At 35.9% G+C, this 23988-nt stretch overlaps 1 protein-coding gene across 1 annotated transcript in view; it reads right to left on the reverse strand.

Moving 5' to 3' along the window:
• The window catches only part of DNAH11 (dynein axonemal heavy chain 11), a 4606558-nt gene that overhangs the window by 2282831 nt on the left and 2299739 nt on the right, over positions 1-23988 (reverse strand). The window contains exon 52 of the mRNA XM_044065542.1: positions 11785-11947. Within this exon, the coding sequence (XP_043921477.1) occupies positions 11785-11947 (163 nt within the window). The remainder of the gene's footprint in view (positions 1-11784; positions 11948-23988) is intronic.

Below are 23988 nucleotides of genomic sequence, written 5' to 3' on the forward strand. Positions count from 1 at the left end.
AAAAGGCTGGAGAAAAGCAAGTTCAATATTAACATGCTGTGATCTTGGGCTGCTGGAGTAGAGATGGAGTGCAAAAGTACACTGATTATATTTTATGCAGACTTAAGATATTTTTTCTTATCTTTACAAGGGAGAACGTCTAAATTAATGTCCTTGGCTTAAGCTATAATTAGGGTTTTTCTTACATCTGCAAATATATTAGCTTGCCTTTTTACTTTAGTAAATGTACAGTGGGAGTCATGAAGTCTGCAGCAGAAGGCAGTTGTACATTCTGTTCTGAGTGAAATTTAGAAAGATTTATTGCTACTTATACACGAAGACAAGTTCTTTGCAGGTACAAGCAATTAATCTTGAGAATTTTGAGCATTATATGCTGACGGAAATACATCATTTAAAGTTGCAATGGTAAGCAGTTTAGTGAAAAATAAAGTCTGAAATGATGATAAGTTAACAAGAGACAGCAGTCTCCCTAGCAGCCTTAATACTGTAATGCATTTAGTAGAACAGTGTACAATTTAGTTTATTTACAGGTAGAGTGTGCACTTTTTCTTATGGCTAAAAGCTATTATTTTCAGAAAGCACACAAACTGTTTTTCATGTATGGAAGGGGACCAGAAATAAGTAAAGAAGAGACAGCAATAAGATAATGCCTGCAGTTGCAGCTATCGAGTTGGGACAACTGTTCCAATCTGAAGGGCTAAACTTCAATTTTTGAAGGTGTACCTAGTTGTGTGTGTTTGTTCTAAGTTAATAGTGGATGGGGGAGGTCTGAAAATATATTTAGTTTTTTGTCTGAGGATTTTCATTAAAGCAGAAAGTGTTGAAAAATGTGACACAGGTTCAAATGGAGGTGGGAAGAGAATTCAACCATATAAAAGATCAGCCTGCCAAAAATTAGTTTGTGTATGTAACACAAAGGTTGGAAATGCACGTTAAAAACTGTTGTGTATATTGGGGGAACAACAGCTTTTTATCATAATGGCCACACTATCCATATTGTCTTGGAACATAAACAGACTTACAGGTATAGACAAAAAGGAAAGTGCACTGAATCATATTAAGAAATGCAGAGAATAAATAGCAATTTTGAAGGAGACACATTTGAAAAGAAATAAGCATGCACATTTATCAAAGATCAGATTTCAGGATGGATATTTAGCAGAATATCAGGGACAAGGAAAACTGGAGTATTTATACTAATTGCAAGAGGGGCTCCAATGGTGATACAATAGGAAAACAAATAATGGTAGATTTGTGGTATTAAAGGTCTAATGGCAAGGAAGGGGAATTATGTTTACATGTATTTATATTCCACCAAAAATTGCTATTATGGAGCTCAAGACATTTTTGGGAGAAATAATCAGCTTTTGGCAAAGAATATTACTAATAGGTGGGATTGGAACTTAATTTGTAATAGTGAGGACATATCAGGGGAACCTAGAAAGGAAAATATAACAATAGAGGGTAGATAAGAAATTATTGAAAATATTTGGAAACGAAGATATAAATTCAGGAGTATAAATTCAGACACAATTTACATATTGTTTCCCAAAGTACAATAACTGGGCTTGACTAGATAGAAATTATATTTTGGAGGAAATAAACGAAAGCCTTGACACACATCCAATAACTATTTCAGACCAAGCACCAATAAAAACTATTATAAAATCCAGTGTAATGAAGAAAAAATGAGACACTGTCACTTTCTGACCTACCTGTTAAAAAGAGAGGAATTTAAGTAATGGATACTGGAAATTATTCAAGAGTTACTAGGGAAGATAGAAATATCTTCGATAGGTATAGCTAGTGAGCAACATGCAATAAAAATCGAGTTTAAAAAAGGGTGGAAATAAAAGAGAAAGAGATGATTACATTATTAAAATGATGTATTGAGGCTGACAAAGGTTGAAGTATTGCAGAATAAGGGAAATCACAAGAAAAAGTACAAATTTACAGTGCTAAAGAGAAAATAAATATCTGGATAATATACATGAATTTAGAAAGATTGCTGTTAAGCAACTATTTTTTTTTAAATAACTACAGAACACAAACACTTTTAATACAATGACTTAGGCAACAAAGTACAAAGGGTTGTCACTAAACACATGGAGCCTATAACAAGGAAAATAATCAGAGACCCTGGAGAAGTATTAGACATATTTCAAAAAAATGTTTGCAAATTTGTATAATGCAGAGACATGTGGAAAACAAGATAGAGCACAAACAGATGAGGCTCAACAACTAAGACAGAAGGAGGTGAGATAAAAATTATGATATATAATCAATCCTCAGGAAAGTCTCAAGGAACAGATGACATTCCTGTGGAGGTCTGGGACTTAGGAGGGAAGAAATTAATAAAAATATGGAAGGTTTTGTTTAACAGTATGTTAAAAGGAGTAGAAGCACCAACATCTTGGAAGAAATCTGTGGTGGCTGTTATTACCCAAAGACAGTAAAGACCAATCAGACCCAGCTTCATTAAAACCTATTTCAGTTTTAAACCATGAGTATAAAGTATCTATGTCTATACAGCAGCTAAAATAATGGTAAAGGTCATGCCAAAACCAGTCGATATGTATCAATGTGGTTTTGTGGAGGGGAGGCAAACTTTTGACAACATTAATAAAATAATGGTGATCCAGAGTGAAGCAGAGTATAAGAAAATACCACTGCTGTTGCTGTTGGTGGGTCTTTATGCAGATAAAGCATTCCAGAGAGAGTAAGAGGGGATTTTATAAGTACAGCAATGGAAACATTTGCATTCCCTGATAAAATAATAATGTTCATTAGGAGAATATATGAAGGATCAGAGACATTAACTAAAGTGGAGGGGGTGTCTGAACAGAGGAGCCAGGCAGGGCTGTACTCCTTCTCCTTTGTTATTTCCCTTTTCTTTCATTTGGAAAGAAAACAATGGACTCAGAAATTCAAGGATATAATTGGTATGTTAATCAAGAAAAGCTGGTCTTATTTGGATTACATTATTTTGTACCTGATAAATCCAGAAAAGGATATCTCAGTGTTATGGAACATTCTGAGACAGTCTATTTGGGACACACACACACACACACACACACACACACACACACACACACACACACACACACACACACACACACACACACACACACACACACACACACAGGTTCAGCAATACCCATATTTATGGGGACATAAAATGAATTTAGGAGTATAGATTAAAAAGGCTTCTCATACGGCAGCTAAAGATATGTGGGCAGTGACTAAACAAAAGATAATGCAAAAACAAAGTAGCTGAAAGGTCTTGTTTATGGATACAGATAGTAAGATACAAGCAGTGAAAATGTTTTCCTCCCTTTACTTTTATATACAGGTCAGCCATATTTTTATCAACAAGAGGAGAAGTTATGGGCAATAATAAAGAGCTAAACTAATTTATCTGGGATGGGAAGAGGGGAAGAGTCAAGAGGGATAAGTTGATCCATTTAGGATTACATAATCTAAAGGGATATTTTAGAGCTACACCGTTAAGGCTCTTATGACACAAACAGGAGCTACAATTCAAAGTAGAAAGGGATGATGATGAAGTAGGTGGGGTAATTCAAATAATAAGGAACAAGTAGAATATTGGATGCAGATCCTTAAGGAGAATAACAGCTGTCATACAGAATAGTACATTCAAAGTGTATACTAAGAACTAAGCTAACATGACATTGGAGAAAGGAGATTCTGCCAATAGGGATGGCTGCAATCAGAGTACAGAGAACAGGCAAGAGTTGGCTGAAATTTACTGGAGAAAGCTGGCAAAGGAACCAAGGTGTTAGGAACAAATAATTAGAGAGGGAAAGGTAATAGAATGGGCAGACACTAATACATTTGAATTACAAGCTAAAGACTGCCTTCCAAATCAGGGATTGATATCAGAATATAGACAAAGAGAAAGGGATATGGGGAATCCTAAATGAAAGACCTGTATCGGCTGAGTTTTTAAATGAATTTAGAACAGAAGCTGCTGTAAGAAAAGGGATAATTAGTAGGGTGTATAAAATATTGTACAATAACTACAGAAATCAATTAGAGGCGGTTAGAAAAGATTGAGAAGAGAGATTAGATAAGCAATTAATAAAGAAACAATAGGAGAACATATGCATGGCTCCCAAATATGCAATAAATCTTGAAGCCTTGAGATTTTTGCCTGGAAGGGTTTGCATAGGTATTTTTACACCCAGACTCCAAAGAATTTTTTCTCAGGTAGATGGCAAATGCTGGAGGCATAATGGGGAAGAAATGGTACTTAGGAGCATATGATCTTCGAGTGTAATGAGTTGGCACACTTTAAACATTTCCTACCGAGTACTCTGTCAGGAATACTGGGTGAGGAAATCAGTGTAACTAAGTAAATATTTTTTTTTGAGCTGGGATACAGGATCTGAACTGCCTAGACATAGTAAGCTCTTGTTAAGTTTAATTCTGGTGGCTGCCAAAAAGCAAATGTTAGCAAATGGAAATCAAAGTCTAAATCAGCTATACTTGAAGTAGTGAATGATGTCACATAGGCAAAAGAACAGCAAGTGGAATTTTTAAAAAAGCGTAGGAGTAAATTACATAGAAAAAATGGAAATTGTGGGCTCTTTAAAAAAGGGTTGGAGTAAATTACAAAGAAAAACATGGAAAATGTGGAAGCAATACATGCAGAAAATGTTTTAAACAGTAATGAGGTTTAAGATAAGACAGGAATTGAACAATTTATGTAATGTTGCTTTGATTATATGGTATAGAACATTATATGTGATGTAATTTTTGTAAATGTTAACTTGTTAATATGGTTTGATGATATATGCAGACTTACACACACACACACACACACACACACACACACACACACACACACACACACACATATAAACACACGGATCTAGGACTATTGAACGAAAGTTCAATAGTCCGAATCCACAATCACCGAACACACTTGAACGAAAGCGCTTTCACCAAAAAAGCTCTTTCGTTAAAGTGTGTTTAAAAAAAAAGAATAAAACATTACTTTTACGTTTTTTCAGGGGGGCAATCCCCCCTGTGCCTCCCACACCCCCCTACTTAAATATTCTCACTCCAAGGTCGCACCACAGTGGGGAAAAGGGAATTTTCCTTTATCTCCACTGTAGTGCGATCTCTGCAACAGGCATACTTACGTGAAAGTGCCTTTCGGTGAAAAGCACTTTTGAGCAAGTATGCCCGGCCGAATCTGTTTCAGTTATGTTGCCGTTCGGTGATCCGTACGGGTCCCGTGTGTGTGTGTGTGTGTGTGTGTGTGTGTGTATACATATATATATATATATATATATATATATATATATATATATGTGTGTGTGTGTGTGTGTGTGTGTGTGTGTGTGTGTGTGTGTGTGTGTGTGTGTGTCTGGGATCCATACGGATTACTGAATGGCAACATAACCGAAACAGAGTCGGCTGGGCATACTTGCGCGAAAGTGCTTTTCACCGAAAAGCACTTTCGCATAAGTATGCCTGTTGCGGAGATTGCACTACAGTGGGGATAAGGGAACATTCCCTTTTCCCCACTGTAGTGCAACCTGCACATACACACACACACACACACATATATATATATATATATATATATACACACACACACACACACACACACACACACACACACACATATATATGTGTGTGTGTGTGTGTTTGCCTATATTGTAAGTGATAATTAAATAAAGGTGTTTAAATAAAAAAGCAAAATACACACATATGTGTATGTGTATAAGTATATATATAAAAATAATACTTCAGAGACAATAAGCTTCTTAAAAGAATCTGACACAAGGAACCCTCTGCAAGGTACCACCTGCAGGCAGGAAATTAATACTCTGCCACCTACTATATAAGTACAAGTTGTGGGTCTGTACCATATAGCCATGTGAACATTTTCACAACTCTCATATTATTGTCTCTACAGCGGTAACACTTTGTTTTTAACATTGTGGAATTTACTGAGAGGTATTAAAGTTTTTGAATGGCTAGAAATTTAGCCATACATTTGTTCTGTCATCAATGTGCAATACAAAACAACAAATATTATGTTTCTCTGGAAGCAATGCAAAGAAACTAAGAAAATATGAAAACATTCCAACCTTATTTTTCATTTCAATGAGAACATTGCAAAAGATTCAGAATAGGGAAACATATCATTTAATTTACACAGGAAGCAAAACAAAGGGAATATGTCTTAACTATTTAATGTTTGTGCATTTTAGGTGCTTATAGTTCTGTCGTCTCCACAATGTCATTCTGTACTAGTTAAGATAATAGATCAAGCTTATCTTGCAATACCCTGAATGAAAGATCATTTGTATGCTGACCATGGAATCAGGATATGGATAAATAATTACAAAAAATGTGATGAATATCAAACAAACAGTAAATCTACAGAAAGTTGCTGGACACTCATGGAATGACATTAACAAAAACAAAGAAAAACTAGACTGCATGTAAACTAAATTAATCTAATCCTTTCAAAAGTATATCTGGTTCTGAATGAAGAAAACTCAAAGTCAAAGGATGCATATGCTATGAACTCTGCCACTTCACATACAATCCATGAAAAACTGAAGGAAAGCCTTGGCATCCAAGTAATTCAGAAACGTTAGTGTCTAATAGATCAAGTTTCATCCTTATGGCATTTACAGGCTTTATGAAGAGAAATTAAAAGAAGTTTATGAAGTAACTAATACAGCATTCCATGCTTCATCCAATGTTCTGGTAATATGCAACAAAGTCTAGAAGATTTACATGCTTTGCCTGGAAGGGTTTACATAGGTATTTTTAATACTCCAAGTAGACTCCAAAGAATTTTGCCTCAAGTAGACAGCAACTGTTGGAGGTGTGATGGGGAAGAAAGAGATAACTGGGAACATATTTTCTGGGATAGTAATGAGATGGCAAACTTTAAAGATTCCCTGCAGACTGCTCTGTTGGAGATATTGGGTGAGCAAATCGGTGTAACTAAGGAAATTATTATTTTGAGCTGCGATACAGAATCGAAATTGCCTAGACATAGTAAGGCCTTGTTGCATCTAATTATGGTGGCTGCCAAAAAAAAGCAGTTACTAGAAAAATAGAAACCAAAGTCTAAACCAACTGTACTAGCAGTAGTGAATATAGTAACAGAGATAAAACAACTGGAATTGGGATCTTTAGAAAAGGATAGGAGCAAATTACATAGGAGAAAATGGGAATTGTGGGAACAAAACCTGCAGAGGAGAAATGAGGTTTAAAAGAAGGCAGGATTTGAATGAGTTATGTAATAATGTCTGACTGAGAATGACTGGATAGATTATAAGTGATGCATAATGTTTGCAACTACAATTGTGTCAACATGGTTTGTAATGTATAATGTTTGCAACTGAAATTATGTCAGTATGGTTTGTTTTCATTTATATGAATGTAAGATTGCCTATGTCATACAGGATAATTTTAATAAAGATGTTTCCTGTTTAAAAAAAGACTGAGACAAATGCACAACAGACTAAAGTGATGTTGGGTGGCCATTTTCTCTCTGCAGAAGCACTTATTCATTAGTTGCTCAGAGATGAGAAGAAATTTTCAGTTTTCAATTCTCTAGACAAAGCATGGCCCAAAGATTCAAATTGCTTTGCACTGCAATAAAGAAAAATAGGTATATTATTTTAAAATAAAACTCCAGTGACCTCTAGCTCACTACAAAACTGGGGGTGGTACATAATCTGAGAATGAAGGGACACTTTTTACAAATACCTACTTTAAATGCATATCTCCATTGACATCAGTAAGATCACTTAAAGAGTAGATCCTGATGTAGAATGTTTTGAAAAAAAAGCAACTAAATTATCACTATGGCAACGGAGACTTTGATAAATTATGTAAACAGAGTGTGCATGCTTCAAAGATGATTTTCAGATTTGTATGAAAAGCTGCTGATAAAGTAATAGAAAATGTGTATAACAAAGAAGTACTATCAGCAAAGCAGTTTAATTCACTGTCAGCCAAGAAAATATCAGTAAACAAATGGCAAAAGATAGGAATTTCAGCATTAGAATCTTAATTGTTCAAGTCTGAGCTTCCTGACAGAGCATTGTATTTGGGGAGGTGTTCATTGATGGTGTCCCAAGTAAAATAGAAGACTTAGGTTTCCTCTTATGTTTGTTAATGAAGGAATGTTTTTTTCTGATTAAAGACAGCAGATTTAACAGTCAAAGCAAGCTCATTTAATATAAAATGATTTTTTTATCTCTTACGCATTAAATATCCCAGCCATTCTTGCACACAGTCACATGGCAATTGTGATTTTAACTTTTCACTGTTAAGGAAATTCATCTGGTCAGGATACTAGCTGTGGGATCTTTTTGGGATCCTAAAAGGTAAAACAAGACACACACACACACACACACACACACACATACACACACACACACACACACACACACACACACACATATATATATATATATATATATATATATATATATATATATATATATACTTTCAACTGCCACCCTGTTTCCACACCAGTATTACCTGAGCATTACCTGTGCAGAATGCATATGAATACTTTCTGTAGCTGTGGAAAGGTACAGTAACCTCAGAATATATATATAGGTAGCAGGGAAGTGGACACATAGCCCTATAAGCTGAGGGGTTCATGGGGGTGAATTTCATCTACAAAAACACTTGAAAGGTATAACTACAAGGTTCACAAATTCTGATAGAATTATATTTTAATTTCTGAAGCAATATGATTCACAGTCTCAAGTTTCATACTTCTGAAATTGACCCAACACCCATGACAGCTCAGAAAATGGAGGAGCAGGCCATTGCAGGAATGAGTGTGTGGCTGAAGCTGGCTGGCTTAAATCAAGAGGTGGGGATCAGTTTAAAGCCTGTTACAGGAACCTCACATGGGGGAAGGCTCACTTACACTCCAATGTAAAAAGATTCAGGGGTGCAACCTTAGTTAAAAATCACACATTCAGGGCAGCTTGATGTTCCCAGACACTGCACACACTGCCTGCTAGTAGACATGGGGATACAGTCAGAAGCATCAGAATAATATTTTACTTTCCTACAGTATGAAGCCCACTATTCGCTTACTGGTATATTCTGATGTCAGGAACAGGGACAAATAAATATACTAACTCAGAAACAGCCTGATGGTAATTGGCAAGCAGGTGGGGTGGGGCATGATACACACACACACACACACACACACACACACACACACACACACACACACACACACACACACACACACACACACACACACACACACACACACACACACACACACACACACACACAAAAGATTTGTTATTAAAAACTAGAGGGCAGCAGCACTTCTCTAATGGATACAAAAATAATTTACACTTGTGATGAAAATGACTGTCATCTGGCAACAGGCACTGCTGCAAAATGTACCCTTCAAGATACTCTATCCATGTGCAGTAAAACACTGGGTTCACTGAAGCTACTTCCAACAACAGAGCTGATTTTCCTTTTGCTTCTTCCTCTAACTCATTCCCAGGACCCATATCAGAGCCAGGAAACCTAAAGGAAAACTTCACAATCTAGTCCTACATAAAACAGCAGGTAAATTAATACTGATATTATTTATGTATCATGGAGAAATGTGACAGGTAAAGGTGTAAAAGAAATGACTACATCAAAAAAATGTCATCACAGTGGATGTCATTAGCTGCCAGGAGACTACCAAGGCTCTGGTTTCAGCAAAGGGACATATTGTGCTGTTTGGAACTTCCAAAGTACAATGGAAAGAGTGCTGATTTCTTTGCCTATGCTTCTGTCACATAAAGGATATTCTAGTGTATTCAGGCATTCAGATCAAATGTTTATTGCAGAGACAAATCTATGGAGTGAAGTCAAAATTTTATAGGGCATAAAAGTGCCCAATCACAGCTTTACTGCTAAGAATGTCTAACAATGTCTGTATACTCTTTTTCAATGTTGGTGTTCTTCCATCGATAAAAAAAAAAATTCTGCAATCTCCTCAAAGTTTTAACATCTTATACAATTTGTGCTGTAATGATTTACTATACAGGAAGGAAATGATTTGTCAGATAAATGCAAAACATTGGCTGTGCTTCAAAACAGCTGGCAAGTTCTGCTGAACTATCTCATTAACACCTGTGTAGTATGGAATGTTACACCTCTAGACACCTACATAAATCTTGCATTTTCTGAAAAATAAACTTAAAAAGCATAAGATAAACAAATGTAAATATTTTATGAACAATAACAGCTATTAAAATTGTACAGATATCTATGTTATCAGTAAGAAGTATTCTTTACGGTGATAACAGTCACTGCATTCATAGGTTCATAGGTAGGTACTAGGCTATCGGCCCAAGGGCCTACGTAAGCCTAGCCAACAAGGTTCCCTGGCTTATGCCACCCAAGAAAGTTATTTTCCTGTGCCACTGTCGAGCAGAGACTTTTCTTTTCTGCAAATACTGTAATATATTATTAATGCACACAAACCCCAAATTATATTTTTTCTTAACTTTCGCAAACAAAATTTCATATCTTGAAAACTATACAACCTAGACATATATTGTTACAACATTTTTGTTAAACAGACATAAGCTAACACGTGACAACAAGAAATTCTATAAGTGCATTTTTATCGAGATATTTACAGAAATAAGAAATGATTAATTGTATCTAATTATATAACTGTCAATGGAAATACCTAAGACAGTTTAAATTTAAAAACATCTAAGAGTTTCACCCATCATGTTAACAGCTTGTAAGTCCCTTGATTTTTGGAGTATTAAGTACATATGGGACCTACTGCTTATTTTCATAATTATGAACAAACAAGCAACATTTCCAATATAGTGTGATATAAATCCACACTCACAGTAAATTCTCCTGTCTCCCACACTGATGTTTCACACCATATACCTCAATAAAATGTAGGCCTCTAAGGTATGAAAACATGAACATAAATATGAATAATAAGTGGCAAACAAAGATTACTTTCTCCACTGCAGAACATCCTAGACTAAGAATTGTAGTGTCATTTTATTATTAACTCCTTGTCCTTTCTAATGGTGCTTATTATTAGCTGGTAAGTCACTTTAGTTGAATAAGCCAGAACTAAAAACTTTCCGGTCATCATAAGGTGATATGTCTGTGAACTGGAAGTATACAAAAAATACATTATAGACTTGGGTGAGCTATCAAGGCCAAAGCTATCAAAGCCGAAAACTCCTACTGAGACTGTCAGGAAGTGGGTTCTCTGCTATATATATAAATACAACTGCCAGACGATAAAGTCATAACAAGTACTGTAAGCCTAAGGTCAACTGGTTTCAAAACTGTACTACAGACAAATATCTAGATAAATGAGGCAATTATGTTTGCTACCACAATATAATACATTAAAAATTAACTTTATTAAATTTAAGAAAGTTAATTAAGTTAACAGAATTGCACAATAATGCACTGTTAGAAATTATGCCATAACACTTGTATCTCAATTTTGACTTTTGGCTGGGATGGCTTCTGTGTGGAATATGCATGCCCTTCCTTCTATGTAGTATTTGCGGCATACTCTGGTTTCCACCTACATTCAAAAGACATGCCATAGGTGAACTGTTTACATTAAAAATTGCAAAAGGTGTGCATACCATGTATTTCTGCATCTTACTACAGTTATCCCATCAAAGATTATCTTTTTCTAGTTATAAAAAGTAAACATCAAAGACATGAGCAAGTACTCTAGACATCCGGTACCTTCAGATCCTGGATCCCATAGCCTTTTTTAATTGTGGTCTGGAATACTTCAAAGGAGCTGATGTATGCAGCTAACCTGGATAAGCTTTGTTTACCACTGCCACCAACTCCAACTAGAAGGGCATACCCTCTGGGGGACTCCAAGATGCGACTAATTCGACACCTATAAGGCAAAAAAAAAATAAGAATAAAACACAAATGCAAAATTGCAAAATGATGAAAGACGTTGACGAAGGAAATGAAATCACTATTCCAAAGATTTCCATTGCTGTAAAAACCTGCAAGTAGCAACCAATATCAAAATGATGTCTTCATATAAGTACTGCATGCAAATTACACTGAAAAAATAAGTCTTCCTTGAGATCATGAAAAGGACTCAGTCAGTTCATTCTGATAGAACCCGTCCAGCTTTACTTTCATTGTATACTATCATGGTTTTTGGCACCTAAAATTATCTCATGGTTTTCTGGGTATAATACCAATGATACTCTGCAGTTGCCATGATAAACTTCATCTTACATGTCCTTGTTTTGCAGAACATCCTTGGTTTCATCTGATATGTTTGCCCTTTCCCCTCCTATCTTTTTTTTTTTATTTTATAGCAAATCACACGAGAATTACAGCCAGTCAATAATGCCAAGCATAAAGTATCAAACTTGTTATTGTTCAGAAAATGCATGCTGATGCAAAACCTGTTACTCTAGTTTTATTTTAAGAGCATCAAAGTAACACCTAAAAATGGTACTGATTTTGGACCACTGACCCCCCCCCGCCAATTACTTTTGGCTTTGTCCCTGATTTTTGAGCAAAAAAATTGTGAGGTATGCTTATAAACAATTCTACTATAATTTTAACTTTATAATCACAGACAGTTCAGTGAAGATCATGATTTACCAGCTTTCCAAATGTGGTTTCTTTCCTTCTTGTTAGCATACAGTTTTTTCACTAAATAGTCAATGAAAACAAAATAAGACTAAACAAAATACAGTGCACCTAAATAAAAATTAACAAAATGCAGCAGCTTGAGGACTTCCAAAATGGCTGTACACTGATTGACAGGTAAATTACAACTCCCCCAGTGTGAAAACAGCCAGCAAAGTAATTAATCTGTGTAAAATTCAGATACTGGTTGGTCACTATACTGCCTGGATATCAGCAAAGATGAAATTTGCGAGACTGTCTCTTTGATAACCACCCTGTGGGAGGAATAAGAATGCCTTTTTGAAGTTTCAAATAGTTTATACAGTTAAACAGGTAGATGGAAGAGTGTACAAGTAGACTCATCCATCTACTTAATTAAATGAATAAACTACTTGAAACATGACCAAGGCATCTTTTTCCTCCCACAGGGAGGGTATGAAAGATAGTCTCCTAGATTTGCTACTAAAGTGATTTTTATCTGGACTAATCCTTTGTACTCTGTTTCTTGTTAGATCTGTCACCCTCTAAATCACAGGCGCGATACTCAAACCTTCTGGATTACCTCCATGTTCAAAGAAGAAATCTGGTAATAGTAAGATAAAATCAACTAGAAAAGGAGAGGGGAAAAACTATGGCAGGGAGGACCCTTGTAGTTATTTAGCAAAAACGTAGTTTAGGTTTCAGCTTCAGTAAGGAGATGTCTCCCATTAAATTAGAAGAAAAAATAAATTGAGTATATTGAGATGTGTGTAAAATAAATGAGGAAGTGGAGGAATATATAAATATAAAATTGCAAAAATCAGAGGGTGAAATGAAGGAAAGACTGAATATGAGGTTTCTCAAGAAAAACTTTAAAAAAGCAGAGCACACAAGACCTGAGATTTTTGCTATACCAGAGAAACCAGAAGGAATGGACTGCATTAATATTTAGAAAGTACAAAGAAGCAACTATATTGGCATTCCACAGCAGGATTTGTTAATTGAAAGGGCACACTGTGTGTATGCTCTGATTTTAGCTTGAGAAATAAGCCCAGTCCTCTAGTAGCAAAGATGCAGCCATATCTTCAGAAGGAACTGCTCCTGAAAAACTATGGCAGAAAGGTAAAGTATTATCAATTAGGGACTCTAAAGTGCTTGCGGAAAATGATTATTCACTGCACATCAGGCAAAAGAGAAGCAAGTTTATCCCTGCAATCCAGATGTTAAGAGGCACGTGTGGGATTTAAGTTACTACATTCAGCTGTTTTTAGAATATTTTTTCCTAAAGAAGCAAAGATATTTTTGGATACAGAACAGGCAAAAGGGGAAATAAAAAACACTGACCTAGCAAAAAGTAAGCCAGCATGTTGAAATGGACTCTGCTTCTCATTCTTCTGACAATGACACTGCCCATAGACAAAACTTGCCAATAAAACATTTCCAGTGTTTCAAAGGAAAATTATTTGGCAACACAAAAAAAAAAAGCCCATGAGATGGCTACAAAAATCATGAGTACCTTGCACTTGAACTGGAGACTACTCTTTGATTGTCAAGATGACGATGAAGCAGTAATCAAGAATGTGACAGGATGAAACAAACGGAAGAACTGTAAAGTGCCTTTACACCATGAATGCAGTTTAGGCATGAGAACTCTGGTTTGCAAAAAGTGTAAAAAAAGTCTGAAAGTTTTGGACTGTGTTAAACTGGTGAGAGGATTCTAAAGCATTAATCCTATGCTGCCATTAATGTTTAGAAGGATAATAAAATAACTATAAGTTAATTTTTCCTTAGTAATAAGTGTATAATAAATTTCCTGAAATAAAATGCATGTTACACAGTAAAGTAGTTCTGTAAAGTATGCAGAGGTACTTTAAAAGTGAGGTGGGGGAGCTCTTATTGGTGGTTATTGTTAATGCCAGTGATGTTAATGTAGGAAAGTACTTTTTCTCAATTGTACTATATCTGGGGTTTGTACTGTAACAAAATAAAGGCTAGATATAAGTAACACAATGTCATGATCTTGGGCTGCTAGGAGGAAGAGATGGAAGTGAACTGATGATATAATTTAATAAAATTATGGTGTTATGCATATAGATGGAGATGTACACTAAAATCATGTAAAGAATATAAGATATGTACTTACTGGAATGTTAGATTTCTCTGGTCTCTGTCTGGACACTGGAATGATAGGACTGGTGTCCCGGTGCCCTCTAGTGATGGCAACAGACTCCACTCAGCTCGACATCCTCCCTACCTGGTTCGACTTTCAAAATCCTGAAGCCCATATTACTGAATGCAAAAATCCAGAGAAAACAATAATGAAACATTGGAATCCCGAACATTGGATTTTAAACATGGTAAGTAAACACTTGGTCAACTTAAACCGAAACTCACTCTGAAGTAAGTAAAACTTACCTAGGTAGGGGGCTATGCCCCCCACACCTCCACCAACTAAATATACTAGCTCTGGGATCATGCTGCAGTGGAGAACAGGGCATGTTGGCCTTGGCGTGGGTTCCAGCTGGCCAGGTTTTTACTTACCATGTTACAAATATGACGTTCCAGATTGTGATTTTTGTTACTGCCATCTCAGGATTTTCACATTCAGTTATATGAGCTATGAGATTTAGAAGTAGACCCCCTACCCACAACCCCATACCTCCTCTGGATGAAGATCATCTCAGAAAGCAGAAAATGCAATAACACAACACAAATTACACTTATACAGATGGGTCTAAAAAGACCTTCATTTTTAGGGTCTCACAGATTCCTTCTATGCAATGATTTGACAGGGGAAGGACGGCAGGTTATTCCAGTGTCTGGACAATGACCAGAGAAATCTAACATTCTGGTAAATACATGACTTGCGTATTTCTTAGGTCCTGTCCTGACACTGGAACGATGGCACAGAGTACCTATATAACTAGGGTGGCCTACTTTAGTAAACCTCAGACAACGGTGGCTACAAATGATGATCTCAGTCTAGAAACAGAATTGACTATAATGCTTAGCACAGGTATGTAAAGAAGACCATGTAGCGGCTGCAGTGACTTCATCTAGTCAGAGGATTCAGAAAAAAGCAGCAGACATAGCTTGAGCCCTGAATGATTGTGTCTTTAGTGCAGCAGGGAGGCTTTCACCTACTAATGTATAACAGAAGGAAATACAATCTGAAATCCAATTTACCAATGTAATCTTATTTTTTGGACCCAGTCAGGAGGATAAAAACTGAAAAAAAGATGTTCATCTTTTTTATGATTCTTAGTGTGATTTAGATAAAAATGGAGCTCTCTGTGAATGTCTAGGCATTCTGTGTAGGAAATACTCCTTGTTACTGGTGTATTTAGGAAAGGATAGAAGCAAATGGATACCTTGGTTTAGATTAAACTGAGTAGCTACTTCAAGCATAAGGAAGGTTTTGTTCTAGGTGAAACTGAGTCAGGAAAAAAGATAATGAAGGGATATTTAGAAGACAGAGCCTGAAGCTCTGAGACTCATCCAACGAAAGTGATTGCAACTAACAAGATAGCCTTTCAGGGCAAGAAATTGAGATCTGTTGAAGCCACTGGCTTAGAAAGTGATTCAGTGAGACATTCTAGCACAAAATTTAGATCCCAAGCTGCTGCTGCTCTGGATAATGGGGCCCTATAATGAATAACTCCTTTGAGAATGGTTTTGCATGAAGAATGAGTTGCTAAAAATGCATTGGGAATCCTTCAATAAAGTAAGAACCTGTTGATAAGCATACCTTAAATTAAGAATAACTATCTAATTTCCTAGACAACTGAGAATAAAACCTGATCCAAAGGGAAAGCAAGTATGAAAAAGAATACTGAATATTATGAGGCTTTTTTTAGCAAAAGAATGTATGCTTAGTAGCAATTTTGTATCTGGTCCTCATGTCTCCATGCAAACAATCCAATAAAGAAAAATTGACTGTCTGGTTCTTGTGTCACCATGGAGACAATCTAATAATGAGAAAATGGCTGCCTGGTTCTCAGGTTCCCATGGACACAATCTGATAAAGAGAAACTGGTTACAGTTTGGTGGAGAGTGAATGGCTAGGGAAATAAAAAGAGAAACTCACTAGATAATGTTCTCTGAAAGTATTCAGGGGTTTTCCCAGCTGGGAGAGCTATAAAGATAAAATAAAACCAGTTAGCACTCAGTAGAAGCAGAGGCTGCACCATGCATTTTAGCATGGATAACCTTTCTTTTAGGTTAACTCAACTCAATGAGTGGAGGTGTCAGTTTGGGGCATTTGTTCCTATTATGAGGGTAAAACTTCAATATATGAAGATGTACATAGTTTTTTGTATTAGTGTTAAATTAATATGTTTTAGGGGGTATTGGGGACTTGATTGTTTTTCTTGTTTGAGGGCTTTCAATAAAACAAAAAGTTTTATAAGATGTGACATAGGCTCAAATGGATATGACAAGGAACAATGGATATGACAAGGAACAACTACATAAAAGTAAAACCAGCCAAACAGTGTATACATGTAACACAAAAGATGGAACTAGACATTTAACAAAAACATTTTATATATAAACGGTGGGAATGATAACTTTTTAATACAATGATGCTTACTGCAATGTCTTCACTGTCAGTAGTCTCACAAATAAATACAAAAAAAAAGAAAGAATAGTGAATTATATTAAGAAATGTAGAACTCAAACAGTTATGTTACAAGAGACCAATAAGAAAGGTAATGCAAGAGAGCCAGTGTCCAGGGAAAGATTTGATACAATACCCCACTTGGGAATTGTTGACAAACTCAGGAGGTTAGGTACAAATACGTATGTCACCTGGTGGATAGCCAACTGGCTTACAGACAGGACCCAGGAAGTTAGAATTAGGGAGTCCACCTCTACAAAGAGGCCAGTCACAAGTGGAGTCCTTGGACCGCTCCATTTTGGCATTTACTTCTCAGACATCAAGGCCAATGTAAGTGGTCTCTGGCTGACTAAATTTGAGATGACTGCAAATTAGAAGCTGTCACTGAATCTCACACTGACACAAATGTTCTACAGGAGGGGATGACACAGACAAGCAATTGGTGTCAGAGCCATGGACTAAAGCTAAATGCCAAGAAATGCATAATAGTATCCTTTGGGAAGTCATCCATCCCTGGTAACTATCATATTTACAACACACCCCTTAGAGTTGACCCAGTAGTCAGGGACTTATGGAAACACATAGATAGTAATCTAGCCTTTGATCATCATGTGTCTACAGTGGTGTGGAAACATTGCATGTTGTGCAACTTATAAACAAAGGTATGGCATCTAAGCCCAAAGAAGTCATTATTTCACTGTATTCAGCATTCATCAGACCTATCATTGAATACAGTGCTCCCTTTGGTATGTACCTAACCAGGCATATCCAACAATTGGAACGCCCACAGATGTTCCTCACTAAAAGAATACAGGGCATAAGTAATATGTCCTATGCAGACCGCCTCAAGACCCTATCCCTGGCTTTTGAGGGGAGATCTATGCCTGGCATACAGGGCATTGTCAGACCCCACTCTGATGGACCACCTGCATATCCACAAAACAAACAGCACCAGAATTACCCATTCTAAAGACTTAAATCTTGCCTGTGATATAAATAGGACCTGCTGGAGAGATAGGTATGTATCCCAGAGACCACCCTATCTATGGAACAGGCCCCCCATCTATGTGAAGCAGAGCTCCTCCCTAACTCAATTCAACTGCAACTTAGACAACTGGATGGGAAACTGGAAATTCATCCCTGGTTGGGCACCTATGTCTCTAATGGACACAGGTAACCTGTAAATGGATAATATCCCAGGCCCATGCTTACACTTATCAAGGGTAGCAGAACTTGTCAGAGATTTGGGATGTATGGCTAAGCTTAAAAAGGCCCTTGTGGTCATTAGCCTAGTAAACACCTATGAAACTCCGAACCAAGTACAGTAAAATAAAACAAAGTAATTTATTTAGCACTTTCATCCTTACACAAGCAGGACTTCAATAGAATTACCCTTCTTATTGGTTTTGTGGTCTTTTGTATAACACTACACCTTCTTTTTCAGTTTTACATTAGAAAAGAAATGAGTGTGTGAATTTGATAAAGAAAGGTTTTCAGGATGTTTATTCAGTGAAATATCTGTGATAAAGGAAGAGGAGTACTTACATTAATTGCAAGAGGAGCTCCAATAGTGATGGAACAGGATAACAAAGATAATAATGGCAGATTTGTACTGCAAAGGGGATAATGGCAAGGGAAGAAGATTACACTGGCATGTATTTATATGCCACCTAAAACTGCTGTAATGGAGCTTAAGAAAATTCTTGGAGAAATAATCAGTTTTCAGCAAGGAATATTACTTATAGGTGGGGACAGTAATTTGATTTCCAGCAGTGAAGATGTGCCTGGGGGGCCCAGAGGGGGAAAGTATAACAAAGAAGGGTCATTCTTAAAGAAATTTATGAAAATATTTGGCATGGAAGATATGAATTCAGTAATAGGAGTTTGGAATGAATTTACATATTATTCCCAAAGATATAAAAACTGGGCTAGGCTAGACAGAATTTACATTTCACAGGACATGTGTCTTTTAATTGAAGGTTTTGATACTCACAAAATAGCTATTTCAGATCATGCTCCAATAATAACTAAAATAAAATACAGGGTAATGAAATAAAATGAGACACTGGTGCTTCCCCAACTATCTGCTGAAAAGAAAGGAATTTAAGGAATGGGTAGTGGAGATCATTTAGGGGATATCCGAGAAGATAGAAATTACTTCTGAAAATATAGCTAGGGAGTGGGATAAAATTAAAGTGGAGTTTAAAAATAAGAAATGATTAAGAAGTAATAAGAATTATTTAGAGGGACTGGCAAATGTTAAAGTACTGCAGAATGGGGGAATCTCAGAAAACAAGAAAAAAAGCAACTGTAGAATGCTAAGCAGAAAATAAGGGATTACCTTGATTATATGCATAAATTTAGAAATACTTCTGTTAAGCAACTATTTTTGATAAAAACTTTAAAGCACAAAAACTTTTAGCACGATGACTCAGGCAACAGAAAGAGCTGTCACCAAGTCACAAGAAAGGTAATGAGATTCTGTAGAGGTATTAGAAATATTTTTGAAATTCTATGAAATTCTGTATAAAGCATAGAAATAATGAAATCAAGAAAAGGTACAAACAGAAATGTTTATGGAAGAATTAAATATGCCAAAGTTAGAGGCAGATGCGGCTCAGTTACTAACAGTTAGGATAGGAGGAGATGAGAAAAAAATGGTGATATATAACCAATCTACAGGCAAGTCCCCAGGAACAGGTGGTATTTCTGTGGATGTCTAGAAGCTAGGAGGAAAAAAATGATAAAAACCTGGAAGGTTTTGTTTAACAGTGCTTTAAGAGGAGGAGGAGAAGTACCAACAACCTGAAGAGAGCAGTGGTAGCTGTAATACCTAAAGAGGGTAAAGATCCATCAGATCCAGCTTCATACAGGCCCATTTCAATACTAAAGCATGATTATAAAGTGTTTATGTCTATAATGACAAGAATGGCAAGAGTGATGCCAAAACTGGTAGATATGAATCAGTGTGGATTTGTGGAAGGAAGGCAAAAATTTGACAACATTAACAGAACACTTATGATCCAGAGGAAAGCAGAATGTAAGAAAATACCATTGCTGTTTGTGAGTCTTGATGCAGAGAAAGCATTTGACAGAGTAAGGTGGGACTTTATGAGCAGGGCAATGGAAGCATTTGCATTCTCTGACAAAATTGTAAGGTTGATTAGGAGGCTATATGAGGGATTGGAAGTGAAAATTAAAGTAGGTGGGGTACTCTCTGATAATTTCTACTTGAACAGAGGTGCCAGGCAGGGGTATCCTCTTTCCCCTTTATTATTTGTGTTATACTGTGTTATGATGTGTAATGGGTGGGAGGTTGGTGTAATGGTTAAGGTGTTTACCTTACAGCCACAATGTGCAAGGTTTGATTCATACATTGGGTAATTGGCTAAGCTTAAAATGGTCCACAAAGGCTGTTAGCCTAATACTATTCTATGACTTTTTATTTAGAACCACCGGCAAAGAAAATAATGGACTCTGAAATTCAAGGTTATAATTGGTATGGTAGTCAAGAAAAACTGTCTCTATTTGCAGATGACATTTTATACCTGAAAAAAAAAACAGAAAAGGACATAACAGTGTTATAGAACATTTTGAGACAGTTCCAAATCTTTTTGGGATACAAAATTAATGCAGTTAAAAAAAATGGCGATAGTGGTAAATTATGTACGCACACATGAATTGGTTCAGCAATATCCATACTTATGGGAAACAGAAGATAATACAAAAACTGAGAAAGTGAAAGCTCTGTTATATGGATATGGATAGTAAGATATAAGCAGTTAAAAATATTTTAGTACGTTTAGTCTTATACGCACATCAGGTATATTTTTATCAACCAAAAGAAAAGTTGTGGATAGCAATTATCTGGGAGTGGAAGAAGGCAACAGTCAAGTGGGATAAGCTGAGTCTTCCAATAGAACAAGGCGGATTGCAATTACCCAATTTGAAGGGGTATTTCCAAGTTACATAGTTAAGGCTCCTATACATAGCACAAGCAGAATCCTATAATTCAAAGTAAAAAGGGATGATGATGAAATGGGGAAACTCAAGAAACAAGGACTGGGACTTTGGATTCAGATGTTTAAAGAGAATAACAATAATCATATAAAATATTATATTCATAAAGTAGCAGAAAGTATTCTAAGAACTAAACCAAAACGGGAATGGAGAAAGGAGATTCTGCTGATAGGGATGACTGCAACTACTAATGCAGACAATAGGCAAGAGGGTGCTGGAATTTAATGGAGAAAACTGGCAAAGGAACCAAGGTATTGGGAGGAAATAACTAGAAAGGGAAAGGTTAACAGAAAGGGAAAATGCCAAGAATTTAGTTGGACTGCAGGTTAGAGATTGTTTTCCTTATCACAGACTGATATCAGAGTATAGGTAAATAGAAAGAATTAGGGGGGTCCTAAATAAAAGATCAGTACTGGTAAAGTTTTTAGTAGAATCTAGAACAGAAGCTGCAGTTAAAACAGGAATAATTAGTAGGACATAAAAATATTTTATGATAACTAAGAATCAATCAGAGGAGGTTAGAAAGGATTGGGAAGAGAGTCTGGATAAGAAATTCACAAAGAGCCAACGTTGGGATATATGTATTTAGGATTTTGTCTTGGAAATGTTATACTCTAAGTAGACTCCAGAGAATTTTTCTTCAGTCTTCAGGTAGACAGCAAGTGTTGGAAGTGTGATGGGGAAGAAAGAGGTAACTGAATATTTTTTCGGAGTGTAATGAGTTGGCAGACTTTAAAGATTCCTTGCAGACTATTCTGTTGGAGATACTGGGTTAACAAATTGGTGTATCTAGGGAAATACTTTTTTTGAGCTATGATACAGAATCGAAATTGCTGAGTCTAATTATGGTGGCTGCCAAAAAAGTAATTACTAGAAAATGGAAATCAAAGTCTAAACCAACTGTAGTAGAAGTAGTGAATATAATAGCAGAGATAAAACAACTGGAATTGGGATCTTTAAAAAAGGGTAGGAGCAAATTACATAGTAAAAAATGGGAACTGTGGAAACAATACATACAGGGGAGGAACAATGTTTAAAAAAACACAGAACTTGAATGAGCTATATAATGTATGACTGAGAGTGACTGGGTAGATTATACGTGATGGATACTGTTTGCAATTAGGATTATGTCAGCATGGTTTGTGATGTAAAATGCTTGCAGCTTGGATTATGTCAATATGATTTGTTTTCATTTATATAAATGTATGATTGCCTATGTCATAAGTGATAATTTAATAAAGATGTTTCTTGTTAAAAAAAAGAACAGGTAGTGAGATCTTTAGAAAAGGATAGGAGTAAATCATGTTAAAATGGAAATTGTGGGAACAATACCTGCAGAAAAATGTTTTGGAGGAAGAATGAAGTTTAACAGAAGGCATAACAGTGAACAAATTATGTTTAGTTGGTTTGATTATATGATATACAAGTAATGTATAATATTTGTAAATATGAACTTGTTAATATGGTTTGATTACTTTTGTATAAATGTAAGTTTGCCTTTGCCTATTTCATAAGTAATAATTGATAAAGGTGTTTAAAATAGCCTTATTTGTAGATGATATTATTTTATACTTGATAAATCCAGAAAAGGATATTTCAGTTTTGTGGAACACTTTCAATAATTTTCAGTATATAAAATAAATGAGGATTAAACAAAGGCTATAGTGATATACTATTCTCCCACACATGAAATGGTTCAGCATCACCCATATTTATGGGGACATAATAAAAATACGTTTTCATGTGGATAGATTAAAAAGGATATTAATATAGCAGCTAAGGATATATAGGAAGAGACAAAATACAACAGAGAAATGAGAAGTTTGATAATCTTTGCTATGAATATGGATAGTAAGGTGCAAGCACTTAAAATGTTTCTTGCTCCTTTAATACTATATAAACCTCAAGCATATTTTTATCAACTAAAGGAAAAATGTGGACCATAATAAATAATTGAAGGGATATATTTGGGAGGGAAAGAGGGCAAGTGTTAAGTGTGATAAGTTGTTTCACTCCAAATACCAACTTAATTGTACCTCTATCAGTTATTTTAGTTTGTGGGTTAGCTGCAGATTTATTTATTTGGAGGCATCTACACCTACAACTGCCTGTTTAAGTGCATCATAAATCAGAACAAACTGACCAAACAAGGAACAAACAAAACAGCAGTTACATATCCCACTAATCTACTACAACTTTCCTTTTTACATTTTCCCGAAAATACCACTCATAAGAAAAGCCTATCAGAATTATTTTTTTTCACTTTATTTGCATCTACCAATTCCCAAAATGCCATTTCACATAAAAAAGTCCCAGATTTTTGTCAGTAATGCATCCCACTAACATATAGTCTCTCTCCCCACTGATTAATATTTCAGCTCTTCAACTGCTATCTTAAGTGGCAATCTCCAAAGAATACAGAATATTTCACCATGTTAAAATAGTTATAAAATTCTTCCTGCTTTACAAGATAACATCCTTTATTTTGTCCACTAGCCATTCCAATCCCTCAGTGACAAAAGACTATGTTGCATCGTATTCAAGGGAATTTTCCTAGTGTCCTGGTCAAATTTCCTTGTTTATAAAAATATCACCTTAAGGCTCCCTTGAAAATAGTCCATAGGCCCACAGCAACTAACCTAGTCAGCAAAAGATAAACAAATAAA

Source organism: Protopterus annectens, chromosome 3.part0, assembly GCF_019279795.1.
Source record: "Protopterus annectens isolate FY-2018-M chromosome 3.part0, PAN1.0, whole genome shotgun sequence".
NCBI lineage: Eukaryota > Metazoa > Chordata > Ceratodontiformes > Protopteridae > Protopterus > Protopterus annectens.